General features: G+C 41.0%; 1 protein-coding gene across 1 annotated transcript in view; it reads right to left on the bottom strand.

Moving 5' to 3' along the window:
- cwc27 (CWC27 spliceosome associated cyclophilin) overlaps window positions 1-26,700 on the bottom strand; it is a 69,023-nt gene that overhangs the window by 37,303 nt on the left and 5,020 nt on the right. Inside the window, exons 4-11 of the mRNA XM_080742625.1 lie at window positions 26,377-26,520; window positions 25,663-25,761; window positions 24,742-24,845; window positions 24,067-24,136; window positions 23,368-23,447; window positions 22,048-22,075; window positions 20,751-20,926; window positions 1,159-1,262 (exon numbers count right to left, since the gene is read on the bottom strand). Coding sequence (XP_080598751.1) covers window positions 1,159-1,262; window positions 20,751-20,926; window positions 22,048-22,075; window positions 23,368-23,447; window positions 24,067-24,136; window positions 24,742-24,845; window positions 25,663-25,761; window positions 26,377-26,520 — 805 coding nt within the window. The remainder of the gene's footprint in view (window positions 1-1,158; window positions 1,263-20,750; window positions 20,927-22,047; window positions 22,076-23,367; window positions 23,448-24,066; window positions 24,137-24,741; window positions 24,846-25,662; window positions 25,762-26,376; window positions 26,521-26,700) is intronic.

A 26,700-nucleotide genomic window follows, 5' to 3' on the forward strand; every position in this document is an offset into this window, starting at 1 on the left:
AACACTTGGGCTAAACGTCTGGCAAACCGAGTGGTTTCCATAATAGTCAGAAATGTGTTTCAACATCATCTTGTGTATAAAAAACAGAGTCTCGCTGCATTATGAGAGGCTGCAGAGTTCCCAGTGTGGTGAGAACCCGAGGGGGGTTGGGGGCGGGTGGGAGGGGATTTCGGTTGAGATTTTGCAGAGTCACTTTGACCAATAGCTGCTAACTAGCAAACACATGCGGGTTTGATGTTCGGCTATGGCGGCCACTCAGCAATTTTGTTTGCCCACGCAATTTTCTACAAGCTTTCACACAAATATGCATACCCTTGGGGTTGAAAAAAAAAGAAAACATGTCTGCAGCTAATTGACTAAACCAGAGGGTTGCCTCTGCCTTTTTTGTCCATTAGTAGGGAGTGCGGCTTGACCACCCTGTTTGAGACGTTAGTACAAATTAAACACATTAAATGTTGATAACGTCTTTATGTGAACAAATATTAAACAGAAATAATAATACTTTCACAGAGATTTTATAAGTTATTGAATAAAAGTATCCCTTTTTTCCTCACACGCCAAAAAATATTATGATTGTTTTGGCAGGTCCAAAATAATAGTTTTGTTTACCTATGAAACCTGACAGCCACCTACTTCTATTTTTTCTTTGGGAAAGGTACTTTTTTTCCCTCAAAGAAACGCTTGTAGGCAGCCACCACATTACAATGTGGCAAACTGCACACTTGCTGCCTTACCGATGAAATGAGCAACAGAGGTGTTTAGAGAGCGACATCTAGTGGTTCAAAACCTCAGAAAAAAAATAATAAGCAAAAAATAAAAATAAAAATAAAAAATATATATATCCACGAGTTTCCAACGCCCCATAGTGCATTGCGCAGACGCTGTACCGAGCTTCCGGCGTCGCGGCCGAGTGTGATTTACAAGCTCACAACGTTTGCATCTGCGACGCGACGTGAGCTTGTATGTCTGCTGTTAAACCGGAAGTGTGGTCCAAACAGGTCCAAATAATCTCCAGTAAACTCCCGCGGAAACAGGTGGATATACAGGTGAACATACAGGCAAAAACATTCTCAAAACCAAAGTCTGTGATTAGCTAAACTACCAACAGCCAGTTATTTTATTGGTGGTTAATGTGATTAATATTAGTTGTCAACATACCCTCCTTGTCCTCGTCTGCGGCAGGATTCAAACGTTCTTCTTTCCGTTGCTTAATGGCCAGCAGGTCCTTCTTTAGCTGCCGGGACTCTTTACGAAGTTCATCACTATAGAGACAGAAGAAGTTCATCACTATAGAGTAACGAAGTCATGACGTCACTCGCTCATCCCCCGGTTCGCGGAAGTAATTTCTCTATGGAGAATAATCTTATAATCCAGTCATCTTAAAATCGTAGACAAAAAAGCGTAGGATATGCACACGGAGACCATCAGTTTATTTTTGGACCACAATGCTTATATGAGATGATTTTAAGATGAACATCCCCAAGTCTTCTTATACGGTGCCGGATCCAAGAACAAACCATAGTGAACAAAAAAAGGCAATTTCCGCACACGTTACGTTGTTTGGTTGGGAAATTGCATTATAACTTGTGCGGACATTGCCTTTTTTGTTCATCTTAAAATCATCTCATATAAGTATTGTGGTCCAAATATAAACAAATGGTCTCCGCGATATTGTCGGGGAGGTGGCTCTGTATAAAACAGTGCGATCATAATGGGGAGATGACTGTTAAACTGCACAGCAACATCCTAAACTTTAACTTTACAAATGTACACTCTTTTGTAGACTCTTAGTATTGTGCTTCATAGTCTGCGGCTTTATGGACAATAAAGCTATCCCTGCGAATCAGCCGTATTCATATAACAATAACAAAGCATAGGGCCTCGATGCGATGTATCACTTTTTGGTCAAATAAACATAATATCCCAATGACCTTGTGTGCAAAATGTAAAAAAAAATGCTTGGCCCTCTTTCTCTCAAGTGGCACCAGCATTGAAACCACTGAATCCACGTTGGCCAAACCTCAAACTGGACAGCAGAGCCACACTCTGCTTCCACAAAGTGAGGTGAGGTATGGTTTTGATAAACGGCCAGCTGAAGAGCTCTGAATCAAGTACAGCAAGTTAGTTTGTTGTTGAAGTTTTCTTTTTTTTGGTAATTATTTTGTGTTGCATTTTCCAAGCCTTTATTTGATAGTGGCAGTGTAGAGCACTGTTTCCCAGACGGTCACAGACTCACAACTAAATATCCCCCCTCCCCCCCTTTTTTTCTTTTTCGTTTCCTACATCAATATATTTCAAAAGATTTAAGAAGAGTTTAAACAAAATAAACTTTTCGTCATTTAAAAACAATGCCAGCAGTGTAAAAGTATCAATACAGCAATGTAGAAATACTCTGTTACAAGTTAAAGTCTGTAATTAAAAAAGCATTATTTTGAGTAAAAGTACAAAAGTATTGGTATCAGGGCATTTGCGCCTTAATCACTTGGATATCAGGTCCCCTCCCCCTTACATATACTGTACGTGCTGGTGCCTTCACCAGAAACACAGGTAAACTTCACACGTTGGGCCCCTGGCCCAGAGACAAGGGATGGGACGATAAGCCATATTATCGTTTATCGTGATAAAAAAACACTCACGATAATTGCATCGCGGAGATTTCATTTCTCGTGATATCGTCCTCCGTCATAACCTGACTCTGCCAGATGGTGGCAGTAGTGCGTTGACTGCATATACCGCCCTACTTTTACCATCTGGGATTGCTCGGGCAGACCCGATGTAAGGGGCGGGGTAATTGGATGGGGCCGTCTGTCTATCACAGTCTGGGAGTGCCAACTCCAACCACTCATATTGGCCTGTCTGCATGACCTTACAGAATCCGCCTCCTGGGTTTCCACGTGGTCTGCAGTCATAGACTCTATTGGCTCAGAGCCGCTCAGAGACCGCCCATAGCTGCCGCTGATTGGTCCGGTCAGGGACTTTACGAGTGTTATCAACTCTCCCCGAGCGGTCTCAGATGGTAAAGTAGGGCGGTACGCACTGCTGCCACCATCTGGCGGAGTCAGGTTACCTCCGTCATGCACTGGGATCAATTCACCTTTTATTTGCCGAGCTGCATATCCTGTGCCACTTAAACCCTCTATAAAAGGTACTTATAATATTCATACTTTATACAGTCTTTTTTCCACTCTCTATCAGATTTCTTCAAAAAATAGCCGAATCTGCTATTTTTTGGCAAATGTTTCACCCCAGGATAATGGATGTTGATTATCACGATAATATCACCATAATATCACGATAAATCGTGATTTCTTTTGTCACAATAATTGTGATATGAAATGTTCATATCGTCCCATCCCTACCAGAAACACAGGTAAGCTACACAGGTTGGGCCCCCCTCCCCGGCCTAGAAACACAGGTAAGCTACACAGGTTAAGCGCCGCCCCAGAAACAAGAAACAGAAGCAACTCCAAACCAAAACAGTGGCTGCCTTTGTTTCTTCCATCTGCTCTCTCTCTCTCTCTCTCTCTCTCTCTCTCTCTCTCTCTCTCTCTCTCTCTCTCTCTCTCTCTCTCTCTCTCTCTCTCTCTCTCTCTCTCCAAAACAACATTCATCTTTATGTCCTTCCCCCTCGCTCCCTTTTCTATCAGCAACTTTCATTGCTGCGTTTGTTGCTGCTGTCCGCCTCCCATGTAGGTTAACATTTTATTCCTCTGATGTTCCCCAGGGGAAAGCACACTGCGGTATTAAACACTTGAACCCCAGCGTTCATATTCTGGGGATCTGCAAAAAATACATATATAGTAGCAGTAGGCTGACAGTGGTCTAAGTACAGATGTAACTCAAGTCCAGACTCCAGGGGTTTAAAGGGATATTCCACTTTAAAAAAAAATTGGGTCATTTTATCATCTAATCAGGCTGTAAGATTTTTTTTTTATTGTATTACATTTCTTCCATTTTCCCAAAGAATTATTAAAAATAAATGAAAAAAGTTATATATAAAATTATTGAATACTAATACTGCTCACGTAGTAGGAGGGTATTATGAGTCATCGGAAAAAAATAATGGGTGTTTTTAATGAATCTATCATGGTTAAAATGGAGTTTGAAGTTACAATGGGTGTGTGTGGGGAGGGACCCAGGAGGAGGAGGGCCTGGTAACATTTACATCAAATATCTAAATGTTGAATCAATCAAATTAAAAACTGTTCAGGGTGTTCATAAAAGCCTGATTAGATGATAAAATGACCAAATGTTTTTTTGAAAGTGAAACATCCCTTTAAGTTGTTAAACATAGTCATGTCTGGTAACTAAACAGAAGGTTGGCAAATACAGTATCATCTGTTGTGGCTGACTTGATGCCCCGTGTATTTATCATTTTAAAAACGATTTAAACTAGTGAAAACAGCCGATCTACAAGCACACCACGCCTCGCACCGCGAGGCGTTGTGTGCTTGTTGATCTGCTGTTTTCACTACTTTTGTGCGACGGCCTTGTATGATGAAACAGGGCTTTGCTTTGTGAAAAAATGTACGAATCTGAAACTTATGGAGATACGAGGTTTCTGCCCGACAGTGACAACAGATCGAGATCAACAGATAGCTCACAATGCTGGCGCATGTAGATCTTGTAGATCCGATATTTTCATGGGGGAGGACGGTGCCCTTATACGACGGTGCATAAATCATGTTTTAGCCTCCCGTTTTAAGGCTGAGAGAAGCAGTCGAGACAAGCTGTTGGCTGAGCTCTTCTCGTATCCCCGCTGGGGTTGTCACACTTCCTTCTAGACTAAAGTTTGAACAGATGAAGTTAAAAAAGAAAAGAAAAAAAAAGGCCAGTCTGAGGCAGCCTTCGTCACCAACCGATGATGTCTGAGAAACCGCCGACTCAGCCTCTTTTCCAGCAGCCAGGAGTCCATGATTCATATATTGTTTTTAGGGTGTATGACAGGGGTGGGCAACATCTCTTTCCAGGGGGCCAAACTGACTTTGATAAAGTGAGTGAAGGGCCACACGTTGGACAATGGAAACTTGAAATAACTTGAACTTGAATAGTGGTGAATTAAAGGGGAAGACCACCCATTTTCAATATTGAACTATGTCATTAATATACCTTAGAGGAGTTGTGTGGAAATAGAAAAAAAAGTTCCCCCTCTTCTGTGTTGCCTAGAACTGGAGGATTGATTTTGAGGTTTGTATTGTAAAGTACAACGGTGTGATGTCATCAAGTTTAAGTTAAAACTGCATGAATTTGATAGAAACGACAGACGATCGTATTGCCTATTTTGTGTCGTGTCTTTTAAGGCTCATGAATTGTTTTATATGGATCCATGGCAGACTGTTTCACTGTTACATTATAAACATTTTAAATTTGAGTGCATACGGATGGAATATGGAATGCAGTAGACCTATATACTACTTTAAATGGCACATATAGGTCTACGTATTAATTACTAATAATGAATTGGAGTTGCGTTGAATTGATTTCCTTAAAAGAACATAATACTGCCTTTTAGTGCTGATCCCGAGAATACTCGTGAAAAGTACTCGAGTACCCGGAGAGCCAATCCCGAGTATACTCGTGAAAAGTAATATATTACTGTAACGGCGGTTATATTACCGAGTACAATGGCGGAAGGTCCGGAGCCGAAATCCGTCGCTGATTTCTCATCATCACGGCTCCACGAGCACAAAATAGTCATCCCAAAAGATGGAGGCAGATGCTCGCTTATGTTACACATGTATAAAAGCTCCGGTCCGCCATTACACAACTCCACGTGGACTACGATCGCTTCCTGTGAATGACGCGATGACGTCAGACCGGAAGTGTTTACGCTGTGGACTTCTGGCCTTCAAAATAAGATAACGGGAGTGAATGCAGCCTGAGGGTGGCATCGTGGACTTTATAATTTCAGGAGCACTAAATGAGTTAACAAGTAGATTGTATGGGGGTAATTCTGTTTTTCTTGAGGATTCGTGGGCCGTATTGAGATGGTCGAAGGGCCGGGTCCGGCCCCCGGGCCGTATGTTGCCCATGTGTGGTGTATGACAAAAGGGAGGGTGACGAACGATCCGCAGGATGAAGGGATACAGTCGATGCAACACAGAGCTCAACAGTGAGGGTCTGTGAAGTGACAAATCCCACTGACGCCCTGTAAAGTTATAGTCTTTTGAATAAAAAGTAATCATATCGTATTTTAATCGTATCTCAAAGGTTTTCGTTTTAGTCTAGTTTTTTTAGTCAACCAAATCAACTGTAGATTTAGTCGACAAAACATTTATGATATTTAGTGGACTAAATCTAAAGTTGATTTTGCCGACAGAAATGTATTTTGGCGGGCCTTGATGGTGTCGTAATGGCAGATTATATACTTGGTTGCATGCTTAAAATAGCGATCTACAAGCTCACAACGTGTCACAGTGAGATGCGTTTGTGAGCTTCTTGATCTACTATTTTCACGGCGCAACACCCGAGCGCAACCAAACAAAAACAATATTTTAGTCCCTCCCTAACATTTTAGACTAGTTTTTATTTGTAGACGAAATAGAAATGTAGAAATACATTTATCATAGTTTTAGTCGACGAATTGATACAGTATGTCTGTTTTATTATGAGACCATAACATCTATGGTGGTAGACATTGAAACGATGGTATATGTTTTTGTAGAAGACACAAGTCTGCATGAAATTACCATCATTTTAATTAAAACATTGTATTGTTCCAGCCTGGGCCACCGGGTAGTGGTCCAGGCACTGCAGCGTGACCAGCGTCGCAGGTTCGAGTCCCGATCCTGATGACCTTTGCTGCGTGTCACCCCCCTTGTATTGTTCCAGTGATTCTCAAATTATGGACCGGGGGATATTGCAAGTGGGCCCCCAAATAATTTCCGAAACACTTATGATTTTAACAATAAAATAAAATAATGTCATGGTATTGTTTTTCTTGAGTTTTCATTGTAATGGTGATTAATAACATCTATTCTATAGTATGCTATGTTAGTTCCATTGATCTAAGCCAGAACACAATTGATTGATCATTAAACTAAACATGCTCTGAACATACAAACGGCCCCCCAATCTGACCACTTAACATGGCAGCCGGAAGATAAGAACTGCTGTTTTCACTAGTTTGGGACCCCAGGGAGACATCAAGCTAAAAACGTTTGGGAACGTGGGCTATAGACAACAGTTGGCATGCATGCCACTGTTTGGAAGAATAAGTCAATTGGCCAAGTATGTTCACATACAAGGAATTTGCCTTGGTCCACAGCCCTCAGACACATTAAACCATTTAGTCCGGGTATGAATTATTACTAGGGTTGGGTATCGTCGGCGATACTTTTAATGGTATCGATTCAATTACGTCGATACTATCGGTATCGGTTCACATAAAAACGAACGATACCTTGTTTCGATACTTTTGAATGCACCCCTTGCCGGTCGCATCTGTAACAGTTGGGCTACTGAGAGTTTAATGACTGCTTTAGTAGGCTACCCTTGTTACTGTGAAAATAGCCGAGAATAGCCTATAATGTTTATTATGATAATGATCCAACGTCTATAAAATAACCCATAGAAAAAGGCAAATAATAATTATAATAATAATAAATAAAAAGTATCGAAAATGGTATCGAAAAAGGTATCGTATCGATTCCCAGGTATCGAAAAAGGTATTGTATCGATTAAAAGGTGAACGATACCCATCCCTAATTATTACACATTATTTTATGCTTTAGCTATTAAAAAATAGCAGATATACAAGCTTGTATATTTGCTATTTTTGTTTTTGAATATTTTGACCCAATTCTTCTGAATCCTTCTAAGGTTTTTTGAAAAGCCTATGTTTCTATATCAGTGGTGCTCAAACTTTTTCATGTCATGGTCCCCCAAAATGATTTTGGCCACGGACCCCCATCTCAAAATATTTAGTTCCAGCTTTAAAAATACATATATTCAAAGATTTGCACAAATTTCCATGACTTTTCAAAAATGGCAGATCTACAAGCTCGCAGCGCGGCACTCGGTGCCGCGCTGTGAGCTTGTATATCTGCTATTTTTCAATAGTTAAAGCATTCAATAATTCTAGGGCCTAAATGGGTTAAACACTTCTGGCAAAGTTCACCGATTACATATCTATGAACAGCTATTACACATGGCTGAGACGTGGCCTTTTTAGTGATGAGGTCAAACATGCATTTTTTGGATCCATGATTTATTAGTCCTTTTTGTTCGGGTCAGATTTCTCTGTATGGATTTTTCCTTTTTTAAAGCTCTATTTGATGAAACTTTGTGTGCGCCACGGAGTTGCTGTGGCAACACGAGAGTCCTTTGATCAGAGCAATCCTTGTTTGAGTTTGAAATGAAGACAGGCAATATATATTTTATTGCGGAGGAACACCTTTTGACTGAGTGATCGCTTTCTGCTTGCCAAGACAGGTTACAATTTGCAAAACAAGAGACACATATCCAAGGCAACAGCCAAAAGAAATCAGCTTCGTGACCCCAGTAGCAATAAAGCTAGAGAGGCCAGAAAGAACCTGAGAACACCTGTCAAATACTCCTCCGAACAAATTCCTCCCAGCGCACGGCACGTTTCCTTGCTGTCGGGCAGAAACCCATTATCTCCATATTTCAACTTTTCGTGTTTTTTCCCTAAATTAACGTCCCACTTGATCATACTTTTGACATTTTTATGTTGATTTCCTCAGTGAAAAAAGGTAGTCGGCGAACATTTTGTCATAGTTTTAGTCGACGAAATGAACACTGTTGCAGAGGACCCAACGGAGCACAGTCGGTGTGGATTGAACAAGTTGGTCGGAGCTCAGAACCCAAAGTAATATAGTACTGTACGTGTATCCATCTGTCTGTGTCCCTTTTTATGGAAATATACAGCATGGAGATCCCTGATCCCTCCATACAGGGATGGGACGATGATCGCTACTAGTAAGACGCCTCAGGGCGACATGGTCGCGCCAATTCTTGGCCATCTGGAAAGTGATGTATATCGGACCAGTTACGCATATATGGAGACCCCTGGTACTCATATATGGCGATCCATGTACTGTATATACTGTAGTACATCCCTTTTATGGCCATACATGGAGATCCCTGTCTGAACCAGCCCCACAGATATGGGCTGTCTTCCTCCATATATGGGCATTCCCATATGACGATATGGGCTTAATATTGATGACATCAGGGATCTCCATATATGGGCATAAACGGGATAATGTTAGAGTGTTTCCCATGACATCACAGCATACAATATATGTTATGCCCATACATGGATATCCCTATCTGAACCAGCCACACAGATATGGGCCATGTCTTATATATCATCATATAAATGTATATCAATGACATCAGGGATCTTCATATATGGGCATAAAAGGGATTCTGGGGAATACCCAGATATGGACTTTTACATAGGTGATGTCACCTGTGATGTCACAGTGATGTGTCAGGGGAACCACAGTGTCAGGCATGACCTTCAGAGATACACGGATACGTGGACAAGATGTGCCGGACATCGCAGTCAGAGCATGATGTCAGAGCGGCAAACACATTGACTGTAAAAATGTGTACACGTCTACACGTCCGGACGGACACGGACACGCTGTGACGTTTCTTATAGTAAACTTGGGACCTACGGTCGCAATTATCGTTTATCGTGATAAACTCACAATAATCGTATTGCGGAGATTTAAATTTAGCGTGAAATTGTTCTCCAGTCATACACTGTTCAGCTGCAAATTCAGTACCACTTAGAAATGCTTTACCTGATTTAAAAAACGAGCTTGATTTGGTTGGCTCTTATTTTTTCACTGTAGACAAATCAATTCAGGCAAAAGCAGCAGATCTACAAGCTCAACTTAGATCTACAAGCCCAACGCGTTGCAATGTTTTCTACAGTAAATGATTGGTAAACAAACTTGGGGGTCCTTGAAATTAAAAACGTTTGAGAACATTGGTATGGATAATAAGGAAAATACAGCGCAATGGAAATTAGCAGGGCTTAGCCCGAACGCTTTGGAGATCCAAAAGACTTGATAATTAGATTGGGATTCAGATCCTAAATTCAGATGTTGGGTTAGTTTGGCTCGGCGTTTAGCCTATTGTTTTATCTATACCACATGCGGTGTTGGGAGTTGCGAGTGAAGTCAGAGCGTATTCAACAGGCCTGCGCGCATAACTGAAGACTGACATGACTTTTACTGCGGGCTATTTATTTCTCTTTTAAACCTTTTTATTCCGGCATTGTGCCATATGTTGTCAGCAGCATTGGCTCAATTGCGCTCACGTTAGTGGAGGAGCTTTCTGTGGCTTTAAAGAAAAAGTTTAATGATCATTAACATACTTTTAACATGGAGCTCATTTTATTCAATAAGAGACCCCACAGTTCTGTATACTGCAGATGCGCCGATATGGAAATTCTGGGCCAATGCAAATAAGATGTGTTTTTTAGGGTTTATTATTATTTCATTATTTTCAAACACCACAATCGGTTGATATCATTAGCTTACTGAGATTTAGAGATTTATTAACGTAATTGTACACTGGCAAAAACAACGAAAATATTATATATTCTAAAAATTTCAAATGCATTTATATGTTCTTATGTTAACTTTATGAACTTAAATACAAATACATTGGACATAAAAAATAAAATAACATTGTAATACTAGTCATTTAGCTACTAATATAGACTGAAGTCATTAAAGCGGGTAATTTTTCAATGTTTGGAATTGTAACAGCTGAAATCAATAATATATCAGTACTCTAATATCAACCTGCGGGCCGCATTAAGGCCGGCTTTACACTGCAGTCAAATCCAGCCCAAATCCGATTTGGTTGTCAAATCTGATCTTTTGGCCCGAGTTTTCACACAGCATTTGCAAGTGACACAGATCTGATCTGTGCGTTCAGACAGCGTTAGCCCAAAGCTGCCCTGCGGCGACATGCATGCTTTGGTTACTGTGGTAACGACGTAGGCGTCATGACGTTACGTCACTACGTCGACGCTGGTTGATTACGTTCTGATTACATTCAGGAAATGCGACATAATAGACCATAGTAAACACACGTTAATATTGTTTTTCTCTCTTCTTTTCTTTACTCTTGTGTTTCGCTCTTCTCTCTCGTTTTCACTGTTTAGCTCACGTGTTTTCTCTCTTCTCTTTTGTTTTTCTCATGTGCTCAGTGCGCTGTAATCAAATAGTAAATACTCGCGCTCTGTAATGATGTAATTTACAGCCGCGCTCGGGTCGCGCAGCAAGTGACGCTTGGCCAGTTTGATGTGACTTGCATGTGACCTGCATATAACTCTATGGGGTGGATGTGGTTGCTGCTTTCAGACTGAGTCAAATGTCCTCAGATCCGATATGGATCGGATTTGAAACTACCTCTGGATGTGGTTTTTCAAAATCAGATTTCATGTGACCTGAATGTGACATGTTTGGATTTAGACTATTTAAAAAAAATTGGATTCCACTTTTGAAGTGACTCAGATCTGATTCAGGCTAGATTTCAGTGGCAGTGTAAAGACGGCCTAAGTGAAGGTGAGGGCCACATGTGGCCCCAGGGCCGCCAGTTGCCCATGTATGCTCTACACTGTACCTAGTCTTGCGTAGCCAGACAACTATTCCACAATCTCTGAATGCTATATAGAGTCTGGAACAGCAGCTCCCGAACGGCGAGTAATGGAAACGGGCATTACCGTTCAAGAAAATATATTTTAAAATGTCATTTCTGCTAAGCAGCAAGCTAAACATGTTTATATGATTTTTATTTATATAATGATAAAGGTGTGCGATGTGAGACGGAAACAGAAGTGACGAGGAGGCTTCACTTCCGCTTTAACCGGTACTCATCGTTCTTCTTTCGATGCACCAGACTGTATGACAGGAGCATTTCCAAATCGCGGAGTCAACAGTCTGGCCACGCGAGACTACACTGTACCAGACAGGGACTAGTGATCCAAAGCTTCCTGCCATGCAGATATCTACACTGTACCAGACAGGGACTAGTGATCCAAAGCTTGCTGCCATGCAGATATCTACACTGTACCAGACAGGGACTAGTGATCCTGCTGGCATGTAAAGCATCTACGCTGTGTCCCATGGCCATATGGAAGTGTTTTGCCCCGTTGGGTTTTTTAACCAAAGTGACGGCTACGGCTACCACATGCACAGTTTTTTCTTTTTCTTTTTCATTCAGTGAGTTGTCTTTTTATGAAGTGACTCACCTACAAAAGAGGCCCTGGATTTGAACACAGAAGAGCAGACTTGATCAACAGTGTTATGTCAAGCGTTTGTTTGCCCGTTTTCCTTCTTAACCACTTAAATAAAACTCGCGGTGCATTGTGAGCTTGCAGATCAGCTATTTTCGGCAAAGACATTTAAATGCAACGAATATTGTTTTGTTACTGTTGCCATGTCTGTAAATTGAGTGCCAAGGACTTCCAACGTAAACAAGACTGTGAAAGGACTTATTTGGGATCATGCCCCTGTTGGGCAGGATGTCTAACTGTACCTGTGCTGTGCCTGTGATGCATCTCAAATGTGACTACAGTACTTGTGTTGTTATTCATTGTGACCAATAAAATATTTTCTATCAATCAATCAAGGACCCCTATAAAAAGCAAGTGTCTCGCACACCTACAAAGGCAACAGGTGAGTAGGAGAAGACAAAACGAGGGTCCAAGGCACTAAAAAGGTAAAGAACTCCTGCACACCGTCTCCAAATGCTGAATTCAAGTGTCAATATGAAAGTTTAACTGTGTTCCTGACGTTATCTTGAGTTGCAATAATAACAGAACAACAATACACAACCAAAGCAGTGTGTGCTGACGGTCTTTGAAACATCACAATGTAACGTTGTCTGTTTATTTTTATTTAGCGAATGCAAAGTCCTTAAGCCAAGCAGTTGCCTCCTGGTCTGCTGTATGGAGGATGACTAATCCTCCTTCCAGTCTCTGGAGAGGGCAGGCTTCTATGATGTGCTCCATAGTTTGCTCCTCTCCACAAGCACACAGTGGGCTTGGGCTGCTGCCCCATCTGTGAAGGCTGGCCAAGCAGGGGCCATGTCCAGTCCTGAAACGATTGAGTGTAGACCACTGTCTCCTTGGGAGGTTGGTGCCAGGAACCTGTTGGTTGGGGTTTGACACCAGATGTTTGTTTGGGACCTCCTTGGACTCCCATTCCTTTTCCCAAGCTGATTGGATGGTGAAGTCAGCTGGTGGGGGGTTCTTCCAAATTGGTCGTCTAGATGGAAGTCGAGCAGTGGGTGAGTTGTATATGTCTGCGTGGATTGGTAGATGGGGAGAGTCTTTGGCCTTTTGAAGCATCCTTTGAGTAAGTGCTGCTCGCCGGATATGTGGAGGGGCTATGTTTGATAGGACAGGGAGCCAGGGGAGTGGTGTGGAGCGAATTGTCCCGGTTATGGTTCTCATGGTAGTGTTGAGCTGGGTGTCCACAAGGTGTGTGTGGGATGACCTTGACCAGACAGGGGCACAATATTCTGCTGCAGAGTATGCAAGGGCCTGTGCTGATGTGCGCAGGGTGGAGGCTGCCGCCCCCCATTTTGCACCAGCAAATCTGTAATCATCGTGTAACAGTAACTTTCGTTTTTGGTTTTAGCTTTCAGCTTTCATAGCTTGGTTTTTTATTTTGTTTGTGTCAGTGAAAAAAGGTAGCCTCACACACATCTTTTGTCACAGTTTTTAGTCGCCTGAATTAGGGATGGGACGGTACGCGATATTATCGTTTATCGTAATAAAAAAACACTCACGATAATGGTATCGTGGAGATTTAATTTATCGTGATATCGTCCTCAGTCATGCACTGGGATCAATTCACCTTTTATTTGCCGAGCTGCATACCCGGCAATCTGAGTTCCCAGAGGTCTTTTCTGTACCACTTAAACCCTCTATCAAATGTCTTTGCCAAAAAATAGCCGATCTACAAGCTCACAACGCGTCGCAAACAAATGTTCCGCCCAAGGATCATGGATTTTGGTTATCGCGATGATATCCTAAATCGCGATTTCTTTTGTCACAAGAATCGTGATATGAAATGTTCATATCGTCCCACCCCTAGCCTCACACACATCTTTCATCCCAGTTTTTAGTCGCCTGAAATCAACACTGCTCTCCACCGTCCCATGCAGGTGACCAGAGATAGCAGCCTGGCCTCCTCGCACACAGAGCGTCTGACCGGCCTCAGCTAAAGAGCTGGTGGATGAGAGAGAGTGAGGGTGGGGGGTGGGGGCATCCAACAATGCCCCCTTTGTCCCAGGCTAACACTGTACCTACCAGCCTGCTCTTTGATTCCCTGCCAAGACAAACCACTGTGTTGGGTTACAGTTCTGTGTAGCAAAACAATCTGAGCTTGTGTTTAATAGACTACAGTCTGCCCACGTCGGGCTGGCTGTCAGTCAGGAGAGCACAGCTGACCGGGGGCCTCACTCCTTATCCCATTAACGCTAATGAGAGAAGGCTATGGTAGTATATGTGTATGTTTTTAAGATTTGTTTTGGGGGCTTTTATGCCTTTATTTATATAGGACAGCAGACTGACAGGAAAGGGGGAAGAGAGATGGGGAGTGACACGCAGCAAAGGTCGTCGGGAACGGGACTCGAACCCGCGACACGCTGTCAGGCATTAGAGCCCATTATGTGGTATGCGCCTGGACCGCTAGGCCCAGCGGGCGCAAGAGTCGTCGACAAAGATTTTGACGAACTACCTTTTTCCCTGACGAAAACTAAATTAAAACTAAGCTATGATGACTAAACCTATGACTATGTATGACTAAATATATTGACAATTGTGTCAACATAAGAACTAGACTAAAATGTTAAAAGAGATCCAGTAGAACTAATTGTCATTTTATGTTCGGTATTGCGCTCTGAAAATAGCTGAACTACAAGTGCGACGCGTTGTGAGCTTGTAGATCTGCTATCATCATGCCCATGCCATCAAGGCCCGCCAAAATACATTTGTGTCGACATAAATCAACTGTAGGTTTAGTCGACTAAAATGAAAACCTTTCAGATGACTAAGACGACTAAGACTAAAACTAAACAAAATGTTATTCAAAAGACTATGACTAAACTAAATCAAAATTTGCTTTCAAAATTAACACTGTGTCTAACTCAGTTTCATGTCTCACACAAACATTTTCTTTTTTCAAACATGTTCGATATTTGATGCTTTTAATAGCAAACGTATCAATGAATAATGTGGTTAAAATAAGTGTGATGCTACATTACATTAACTACTTTCGTTGGGGACCAGTGTTGATTTTGGCAGCACATTTTGATTTAGTTTAGTCATAGTCTTTTGAATAAAATGTCATTTAGTTTTAGTCATATTTTTTTTCTGAAACGTTTCAGTTTTAGCTGACTAAATATAATAAGTCAACTAAAACCACGGTTATTTAAACTAAAATGTATTTTGGCGGGCCTTGATGGCCCTTGATTTTACTCTTGGTTGCATGCTGAACCACTCCACCATCTCCACTATAGTCCCTCCCTAACATTTTGTCTACTTTCTATTTGTTGACGAAATTGACAATATATATTTCATTTAGAGAAAAAAGGTAGCCAACGAAAATCTTTCGTCACAGTTTGAGCCGATGAAATTAACACGGCTGTGTGGACCCCCCGTGACTAGCAAGTGGAAAGAGTACTACATCAAAACTGCAATATAAAGTACTCTGTTACAAGTAAAGGTCTGGAATTCAAGATGTACTTGAGTAAAAGCATTACGCAGAATATACCATTTCAACTTTTCAAATGTATAAAGATCTTTTGAAATTAGCCGATCTACAAGCTTACAATGCGTCACAAACACCTCAAAATGTTCAGTACAGTACTTAGGTACTTAGTTCCTTCACACCACAGCCACAGCTGGCTCAGGGCCTACAGGGGCTTTGCTGCTTTGCTCTCCTACTACAGCAGAGTAATTTGATTGGAGTGCCAAGATTCATTTTTCACATACTGTAGTTAGGGATGGGACGATACGCGATATTGTCGTTTATCGTGATAAAAAAACACTCACGATAACCGTATGGTGGAGATTCAATTTATTGTGATATCGTCCATAATGCACTGGGATCAATTCACCTTTTATTTGCTGAGCTCCATATCCGGTACCACTTAAACCCTCTATAATTGGTAAAAGGTACTTATAATATACGTACTTGATACGTACTTGATACTTGATACGTACTTGATACAGTCTTTTTTTCCCACTCTCTATCAAACCCTGCGACACGTTGTGAGCTTGTAGATCTGCTATTTTTTGGCAAATGTTCCACCCCAGGATAATGGATTTTGATTATCGCAATACTATCGTAAATCGCGATTTCTTTTGTTACAATAATCGTGATATGAAATGTTCGTATCGTCCCATCTCTAACTGTAGTCCTCTGGCAGCTGCAGGCAGCCTCATAGCCAGAGCCATAGATGTTGGTCCAGTGCAGAGGCGTCAGTTGGGTATGGCAAGGTATAGCAGCTGCCATACCGCTTGGCTCCAGGGGGAAACAATAATATGTACTTCTTAAAATAAATTCATCAGGCCTGTTGCTAAGGTATGGCAACATGACTGGTGTCTTGCACGTGTGCCTTCGCAAGACACCAGTCATGTTGCCATACCTTAGCTTTTGCTGAACTGACGCCACTGGTCCAGTGAGTGTGAGCTAAGGTAACGTATACGGTGTACCGTATGGAGGGGAAAAAAGGCTGCTAGCACACACCGGTGGTGTAAAGTAACTAAGGACATTTACTTAAATACTGTACCTAAGTACACTTTTGAGATATTTGTACTTTACTTGACTATTTCCAATTTCCAATACTTTTACTTCGACTCCACTACATCTCAGAGGCAAATATTGGACTTTTACTCCACTACATTCATTTGAGAAGTTTTGTTACTAGTTACTTTGTAGATTTTGATAATTGTTAATTTGTTACGATGCGATTCATTGTGAGCTTTTTAAAAAGATTTGAATAGATTTGAAAGCTTGAAATGGGACTTTCTGCATAATGAGTACTACTTTTGGTACTTTAACTCCATTTTTATGCCAATACTTTTGTACTTATAGTACTCAAGTACATTTTGAATTCCTGACTTTTAGTTGTAACAGAGTACTTCTACAGTGAGTGCAGTATTGATACTTTTATTTAGTTAAAACAAATAGTACTTTTTCCACCACTGGCATGCACGCACACACACACACACACACACACACACACACACACACACACACACACACACACACACACACACACACACACACACACACACACACACACACACACACACACACACACACACACACACACACACACACACAGTCAGGGACATAAATCTGGTTCTGTCAAAAAGATTGTAAAAAAAGGGTGTGGCAAGACCTGTCACATCACTCCTACTAACCTATATCAAATATGTCACCGATGGAATGGTCTGTTGGGTAAGACCTAATCTGTCACCAGTAGAACATTTTACTAGGCCATTAATCAGGGTCGATTGCGTGGACTCAAACTATGACGGAAAATTTTCATCGACTACCTTTTTTTCCACTGACTAAATCAAAACTGAGCTATGACAACTAAAACTAAGACTGAATGTATTGACAATTCCGTCATCAAATAAAAACTAGACTAGTGGAGAAGAGATCCATTAGAACTAAAAGTAAGTTCATGCTTGGTTTCGCCCGGGTGTTGCGCTATGAAAATAGCTGATCTACAAGCTCACAACGTGTCGCACTTCGATGCGTTGTGAGCTTGTTGATCGGCTATTTTCACCAAGTATAAAACCAGCCATTAGGACACCATTAAGGCACACAAAATGTGTCGACAAGATTTTTCAACGTGGAAATGATTATGACGATTATCTTGAATAATTGCGAATAGCAATTATGTACTAATTGAGACAGAGGCCTAAATCTGTCCTAAAGCCTGATCTACAAGTAGTTGGCACGCCGGCCAGAAGGCGTCCTCTGCCAAATATCTACAAGCTGCGACGTGTTGTGAGCTTGAAGATCTGCTGTTTTTGCTATTGTTGAATTTGAATCCTGAAACGTAACAGTTTTGGACATATGAGCTTTCCACCTGACAGAGATGATATTAAACATCATATTCAGTTCTCTTTAAAGGACAACTTTAGTTTTACAACAAGGGTTCATATTTTAGATTGTAATTAAAGAATATAAAAGATGAGTGTTAAAATGATTTAATTTACTTCTTTCTATTGTTTTAGAGATTCTTATTTCAGTGGTTGGGGGCATGCGTACAAGTGGCTAAATATGTCATTTTACACAGAATAAGCCCATTCCCAAGATACAACGCAACCTTTCATGGTTTGATGTGACTTATGGGGACTAGAAGTGTTACTGTAAATAGCAATTAAGAAACTGCTGGCTTATTGTGTATAAAAATACATATTTAGCCACTTGTACAGTGTACACATGCCTCCATGCGTACGCATGCCCCACATTTTAGCATGGTAAATGCGATAAAACAATAGAACGAAGCAAATGAAAACATTTTAACACTCACTTTTTCTTTTCTCTAATTACAATCTAAAATATGAGCCCTTGTTGTAAAAAACCAAAGTTGTCCTTTAAAGTATGTAACAACAAGGATACCAAGTACAACTGCTTCTTCAACCGGGAGACACATTTCAGTATTTTTTTGTTTTTGTCACAAATGTAGAATAGATATGTATGCGCCGTCTTCTGCCTACAGATGTTTAGTGATGTTGCTGTGCATGTGATTACTTTACATGCTGCATTCTACCAACTGTTGGTTAAGCTGTTGATTGTCTTTTTCCTTGTACAACGCTGCTCCCAACAGGCCAACCGACTGTATTACATGAAGAACAACACATAAATTTGCCCTGCCCTAAACCATCAAAGCATCAAAATATATTGTAGAAATTACATTTTATAGTGCTTTTCCAAGTACTCAAAGCGCTCAATGGTTCATTCATTCATACATTAGGAAGAACAGTCAAGGCCAGCGTCCTCACTTCCCACATTCACAGACCAATGGTGGCAAGGCCAATCTGAGTTCCCAGAGGTAATTTTTTTCCGCCATATGGCAAGGCTAACACTGACCGACTCATTGGAGGAAATGTGGGGTTCAGTGTCTTGCCCAAGGACACTTCAACATGTGGACAGGAGGAGCCGGGATTCGAACCGCCTACCCACAGATCACTGGACGACCTGAGCCACAGCCGCCCCAAACTGTTACATGAACCTGTCGTCAGGTTCAACGTTTTATAAAGCAATGTTGTTGGGTTACAAACAACCACAATGAATTAAATTGATCTTATTGGATGACTATTATAAGTATAATTACATTTCTTCAGAGTAGACACTTGATAACCAATGTTGCCATTTTCTTCTTTTACAATGTATTCAAGCTTGCGGGTCCAGTTCCGGGGTCCATTTGGTTCCATTTGAACACTCTCAGAGTTGAATTAACACTAAGGATGTTACAGTGTAGATATTGGAGATAGAAGTGGTATCAAATGGGGGAAGAATCGCAGACATAACACCGCAGTGCCTGTTACGGTAGACCAGAGGTTCACAAACCTTTTATCTCAAGAACCACTCGTTACTACTTTAACCATTATTATATGTTTTAACTATAAAAAATAGCAGATATACAAGCTCACAGCTCGGCACCGAGTGTCGAGCTGTGAGCTTGTAGATCTGCTATTTTTGAACATTCTTGAACATTTGTGCAAGTCTGAATATTTTTGACCCGATTCTATGAATGTCTTCTAAATCCTTCTAAGGTTTTTGAAAAACGTATGTTTCTATTGTCAGTGGTTCTCAAACTTTTTCATGTCAAGGACCCCTAGAATTATATGTATTTTGGCCGCCGATCGAAATATTATGTATCAGGGATCACACAGAAGCAAATATTTGAGTTACAAATGTTCGCTATAAGAAATATATATATTCAAAGATTTGCACCAAAAAAAAACTATATTTTTCAAAGATTCCACGCTGTGAGCTTGTAGATCTGCTATTTGCCAGACCCAGGGGGTTGGGCCTACATAAGGCTTTGTCGGTCTGTCGGTCTGTCGGTCGGTCGGTCGGTCCCTCTTTTCCTCAGTGTCCCTCTTTTCCTCAGTGTGCCTGTGTTTGCCTCTGACTGCTCATCTGCCCCTCCCTTCCCTTGCTCGGCTGATTGCCTTGAGTGCCGTCACCTGTACGGGACCAGCTGAGTTGAGTTGGCTGACGAGCTGCTGAGACTATAAATTCCTGTGTGTTCATGTGTTAGTTCAGTGCTGCAAAACATTTGCCCCACAGCCATACTAGTGAAAACAGCCCATCTACAAGCTCACAAACATTTCCAGCTGCTCAGCCTATAAAATCCTGTGTGTTCATGTGTTAGTTCAGTGCCATACTAGTCAAAACAGCCGATCTACAAGCTCACTACGCTTTGTTGCTGAGACTATAAAATCCTGTGTGTTCATGTGTTAGTTCAGTGCCATACTAGTGAAAACAGCCGATCTACAAGCTCACTACGCTTTGTTGCTGAGACTATAAAATCCTGTGTGTTCATGTGTTAGTTCAGTGCCATACTAGTTTTCATTGCGGGTCTGGCACAACCAGGTGACCTGGTCTAGTTTTCAATAGCTAAAGTATAGAATAATTCCAGGTCTTAATGTGTTAACCTCACAATAACTATTCCTCAACCTGGGCCAAACAGTGGGGTGGTTAATTAAGTGTGTGTACCTGCGGCTGGTCTTCTTGCCTCGCTCCTCCTCCTCCTCCTCCGTCTTTCTGTCTGCTGCTGCTTTGTCCTTCTTCAGCTTCTTGGAGACGAGCTCTCTCATCTTCTCCTTCTGGTCAGAGTCGTAGTCCTCCTCCCCTGCTCCCACCTCCACCTCGCCGTCAGAGTCCTCCTTCGCCTGGACAGAACGCACGGCACGCAAATTTTACAAGATGTCGCGCAAGGAATTAATAATCAGACTTTGAAGATTACAGAAAAAGGAGTAGCAGTGCACACGTTACAAAAGCATTTTAACCGTCCGACCGGCGCATTCCCTTTCCCAGTGTTTGCTTGAGCTATAGATATTGTAAGTGTCTGTGACACTTACACTTATATTTTAACTTCAATTATTTCTTTAATAATTTTCGTTGTTTATTTGGTTTACCTTATTTTGCAACTTCCTGTTGCTTTTATTTTGGAACTTCTTGTTACTGCCCCAGAACCTATATATTTGACACACCCTAGCTTCACTCGCACTGCAAAGCCAGAGTGAGAGGAAGAGGCACAGCATTTGTTAGGAAGCCACATGGCAAGTGCCTGCCTGTTGCAAATGCTGTGCCTAGCGACTGTTTGGTGAACCTGAAGTGCAAGTGGCATGCTATAGAGTAGACCTTGCACGCCCGGTTAGCGGAGTGAGTTTTCACAGTGTTGACGAGCTTCATCTATGTGAGAGGTTTCAAAATAAATACACCCATTGAGACCATCCAACTTCGTCATCTTTTCATAACCGAGGGCAGCTATAGATATAAAACCCTAGATACATCATTCGCCGCTGCAGTGACCTGTAAAAAATGGGAGGGCGGGCGTCCGGAAGTAAGGAAGGCACGCTGCCACTCAAAGTGACTATTGGCCAATCACAGCGCGTCTTTTCCGGGACGTGTCAGAATCTAGTGCGTGTGAATAAACAAACGACCAGAGGGCACACTCTAGTGTATATCCGAACGCACCCTGGGTTACGAAAAGACCCGCCCCCACCTGTCTCCGATTGGCCTACCTAGATCACGCTGGGCCTACCAAACTGTCGTTTATGTGTCGCACGCGGAAGCTTGCCCTCCTGCCCAAAGAGGTATGGCTCCCGCCTCCCGCCCGCCATACAGCAAATAAAATAGCAGGTCGACAAGCAGAAAACACAAAAGACACTTGTATAGAGCCCTGAGGGACTCCTGTCAAGCGGTTAATCACATTGCACTGAGTTGCATTTATTTCACATGCTATATGAATCAAAGGTATTTAAATTAACATTTAATATGCTATACATACCTCAGCCCCATCTCCGGCTTTGGGTTTCCTGTATGGATAAAAAGCATACATGAAATTGAATGAACGTGTGTGATAAGATAAGGACTCTTTATAAGAACACTTCTCTGAGAGAATGGAGATTTTAGTATTAGGCCTGTCACAATTATTTGAGATATTCGCAATTATACTTTGCACAATCGTCATGATCATGTCCATGTACATTTTCAAAGATAATGGAAATAGCTGTTAGTTAGTTATTAATAGTTATTAAATAAGTCCGTTATTTTTCATATCTGTGCAACAGAAATGTATTTCTTATTCATAATGTTCAACAACAGAAACAACTAAATCGTTAATCGCAATAATTTGAGCGTATTATGCCCGAATTATACTTGGTTGTAGTGTTGTCAAAAATATAGATTTATCGAAAAGTATCGATTTTGAATATAGTATCGATTTTCAATATGACTTTTCCATAGTTTCAATAATATATCGATAATATCGATCAGTTTTTACCTCTCTCGTTGGTTTACACCAACATTAATTTTATGTGTATCCTTCCTACTTTGGCTTATTCCTAGTTATTTTAACACAAACTCTGCCATCAAAATACCCCTTTGTACCCCTTCTCTGCCATGCCCGTAGAGCCCGTAATAAAAATGTATTAAAAAACATTTTTTTATCGAAGCGCAACTAAAATAGGCCGGAACTAATGCTCCGTGATCGGTTTCTACACGGACACATTATTGAGCGGACACCTTTAACATTGGAGTCCCTGAACCGGAAGCGGAAGTCCGTCCTCTATTTTGGCCCAGCTTACTGTCTGAGCTCCGTGGCTTACAGATGGAGAACTTATTGATCAATTGAAAAAGTTTCAACGGATTTGAGAAGCTGATGGAATACGCGAACACACGAGCAGTGTCCGATCACGCACGATGGGAACTGGACGAGCGCCCACGTTAACAGGTAGGACTCGGAGAAGCCGGCAGTGAAAGACATAGAGAAATTAACGGGCTTTACGGTCGTAAACTACGAATGAGTTAAAGGCCTATTTAAAAAAGTGCACTACCATCTACCTCAAGAAGTCCTGTATTTTTCTTTAAATAAAAATAAACATTTTTGCACTGAAATCGCTTTGGTTGCGTGGTATCGAAAATGGTATCGAGTATCGAAATGTTTCAAAATATCGTATCGAAGTTAGAAATCCAGTATCGTGACAAGCCTACTTGGTTGTGCGACACCGGCACGCCCCGAAAATAGCTGATCTACAAGCTTGTAGATCAGGCTATTCTCGGAGTGAAACTACGTATCAATCTGGCTTTATTGTCAAGACTTTCGTACTTATCCACTGCTGGAACAGAACTCAGTCTGGGGTCGTCCTTCAGCAGGTCATGGCTGCTTTTGCTTTTTCCCTTCAGCGTCTGTGGAGACAGAGGAAACATTGTCAGGCAGAAACCTCTTATCTCCATATTCTAAATTAACGCCCATACTTGATCACACTGCAGCGTCACACGAAAGCATCAAAAGTAGCAGATCCACAAGCTCCAAACTCGGCGTGAAGCGACTCGTTTGGAACTTGTAGATCTGCTACTTTTGAATTTGAATCCTGAAAAGTAACAGTTTTGGACATAATGAGGTTTCCACCCGACAGAGATGATTACTTTTTGGCACTTTATTAAAACATTTATTTCTCTTTGACAGTCATGACATTTTGTTTATTTTTGTATTTATTTTTGTTTCGATGCATTAAGGGCTTTACACAGAGTAGGGAGAGAGTGATGAATACATGATCGGAAAACACATTTCATTATATTTCACGTTCATATAGTTAGTGTTATACATTAGTTCGAATGAGGCAAATATCGTCCTCGTAGCTCCATATCTCTACTCTTTGTATATTTTTCGTAACAGACAACGTATTTCTATATTGTGGTATTGATCATTTCAAAGATAAATACTAAGTGTGAATATTTCTTCCATCACTGTACCATACATAAATAAACAGCAACAGTACATCCTCCAGCACGTAGCCAAGATTACCTGACTGACTTGATTCACCACCTCCTCGTCTTCTTCCGCTTCCTCTCCAAATGATAACAGACTAAAGTTCCTAGAAATGACATGAAAACATGTACATTTAGTATTATCAAGTAACTAAGTCATGACATCACTCGCTCATCCCCCGGTTCGCGGAAGTAATTTCTCTATGGAGAATAACATTGAGTCATCTTGAAATCGTCTCATATAAGCATCGTGGTCCATAAATAAACAAATGGTCTCCGCTATATTGTCGGGGAGGTGGCTCTGTATGGTTTATGATAGTCAGTCAATAATATTTGATACGGTCTGTTTCTGGTGAAAATTTAACTAGTTCAACGACAGTAACATTAGCGATTTATCACCATCAGTTGATTCTTCATTTCCATATGAGTCAAACCGCTGAGATCATTTGTTTATGTTTGGAACACAGTTCTTATGACAAGATGAAAAAAGTCTATGAGAATTCAGAATGGGGGGGAAATGATGATGATGATGAATAAAAAGAAGAATGATGAAGCTGGGAAAGCAAAGGATCAAAACGTAGGTTAATAATGATCCGCCGTACAGCGCATTCGGGCAGCCGGAAAAAAGTAGCCGGGAGCTATAAGCTCACGATACGTCGCATCACGTCGACGCGTTGCAAGCTTGTAGGTCCGCTATTATCCGAGCACTCACTTTGTGGCCTTTGATTGAGATTTTTTCCCCTCCGCTTTGTTTTTGTCCTTTTTGTCTTTCTTAGATTCACGGGGGACGATGTCGTCAAAAGGGGAATGCAACACCTGTGAAGACAAGAACAATGTTTTTTATGACAGTTTTTAAGTGTTGAGAATGTGGCCCACCCACCCACCATCTAAGCGGTCAGATGGGTGGGCCGTGTGCATTTTCAGGTTTTTCAGCATGTTTATTTTAATGATCAATCAATCGTGTTCCGGCTTAGATCAATGGAACTACCACAGTATACTATAAGTTCCTATTTATCGGTATCGCAATGAAAACTCAAATTTACATTATTATTATTATATTAAAGCGGCAATAACTTTTCTTTTCTTTTTAAAAACTACCAAACTACCGGTATGTTAATAAAATACAACTTACAGCTCTGTCTCAAAACATTTGAATATTGTGTAAAAAAAACATTGGAAGCAGCAGATGCCATAGCATCTCAAATCATCACTGACAGTGGAAACTTCACACTAGACAAGTTACTCTGACTTCAGAAGGTGACATTTCTCAAATTGTTTTGAGTGGTCTCATGTAATATTGTAATATTTTTTGAGATATGGATTGTTGATATTCATGAGCTGTATGCCATAAAAATCTAAATTAAAACAAAAAACAGGTTTCGAATGTTTAACAGCATGCACAATGTATATAGAATATACTGTATGTTTTTTTTGTTTCTTTTTTTTTACAGAACTACAGAAAATAACACACTTTTGGATGTATTATTTTGTCTCCCTGCTCTTCTATTGACACTGGATCTGATGTAAATTTTCCGATAAATTGAAATCTCTATGATGTGATTATTGTGAGCGTTTTATATCACAATAAACGATGTCCCAGCCCTGGCTGCCAGGGGACATACTGTTACTGTACCTCAGATGTTCTGATCTTGTGTGGATTTAGTGGTCTCTCCTCGTTGTCACACTCAACATCTGCTAGCCTGAGCATGTTGTAAACTGTGTCCCCTGTGACCTACACCACAACACAACACAACAGCACAGAGATAGATTTGATTTGATTTTAACAAAGGTATAAGTCCTTACAAGATACTTATTATGTGTTAATAAGACTATATCGTCGTCGTCGGGTGGAAACCTTGTATGTCCAAAACCGTTTGTTTTGTAAAATGATTTAAACTAGTGAAAACAGCTGATCTACAAGCAAACAACGCCTCGCACTGCGAGGCGTTGTGTGCTTGTAGATCGGCTGTTTTCACTACTTTAGTGCGATGGCCTTGTGTGATGAAGCAGGGCTTTACTTTGCAAAAAAAATGTAAAAATGTGAAGCTTGGAGATACAAGGTTTCTGCCCGACAGTGACGATATATATTAATAATAGCATTGTAAACATGTTTATTGTTAGATTATATAGACATTTATAAGCGCTTTGCTTAAGACAACGGTTCTCAAAGTGGGGTCCAGGGGGTCCCCAGCAAAATGTGTTAATACAGCATCACAGTCGTTCTAAACACTTTATCCATTTATACATTGGCTATTCAAAAATAGCAGATATACAAGCGCACAGGGTGTGACTTTTCTGATATTTTATAACATTTTGTTTTAAAATATTCCAAATGTTTTTTTTTCACCTTGCCAAATATGGTGTGTTTATTGTTGAGCTCGTCTGCCCGCCCCAACGTGAAGAAGAACTGACTCCCGTTGTCGTGAGGTCCTGAGTTCGCCATGGCAACCAGTCCCCTCCGGTTGAATCGCATTCTGGAGTGAAATTCATCCTGAATGGCGGGAGCAAAGAAAGTTACATTTTTGAGGCCTTCTCCAGAGTAGAATCAAGACGATCGAGAATCTGAAACCTCATGCTTCCAAAACGTACTTTTCAGGATAAAAAAAAAAAGATTGCAAAAGCAGATTCGTGCCACACTTTTGATGCTTTTGTGTGACGCAGTAGGATGATC

Source organism: Nannobrachium achirus (genome assembly GCF_963921795.1).
Source record: "Nannobrachium achirus genome assembly, chromosome: 15".
Classification (NCBI taxonomy): Eukaryota; Metazoa; Chordata; class Actinopteri; order Myctophiformes; family Myctophidae; genus Nannobrachium; species Nannobrachium achirus.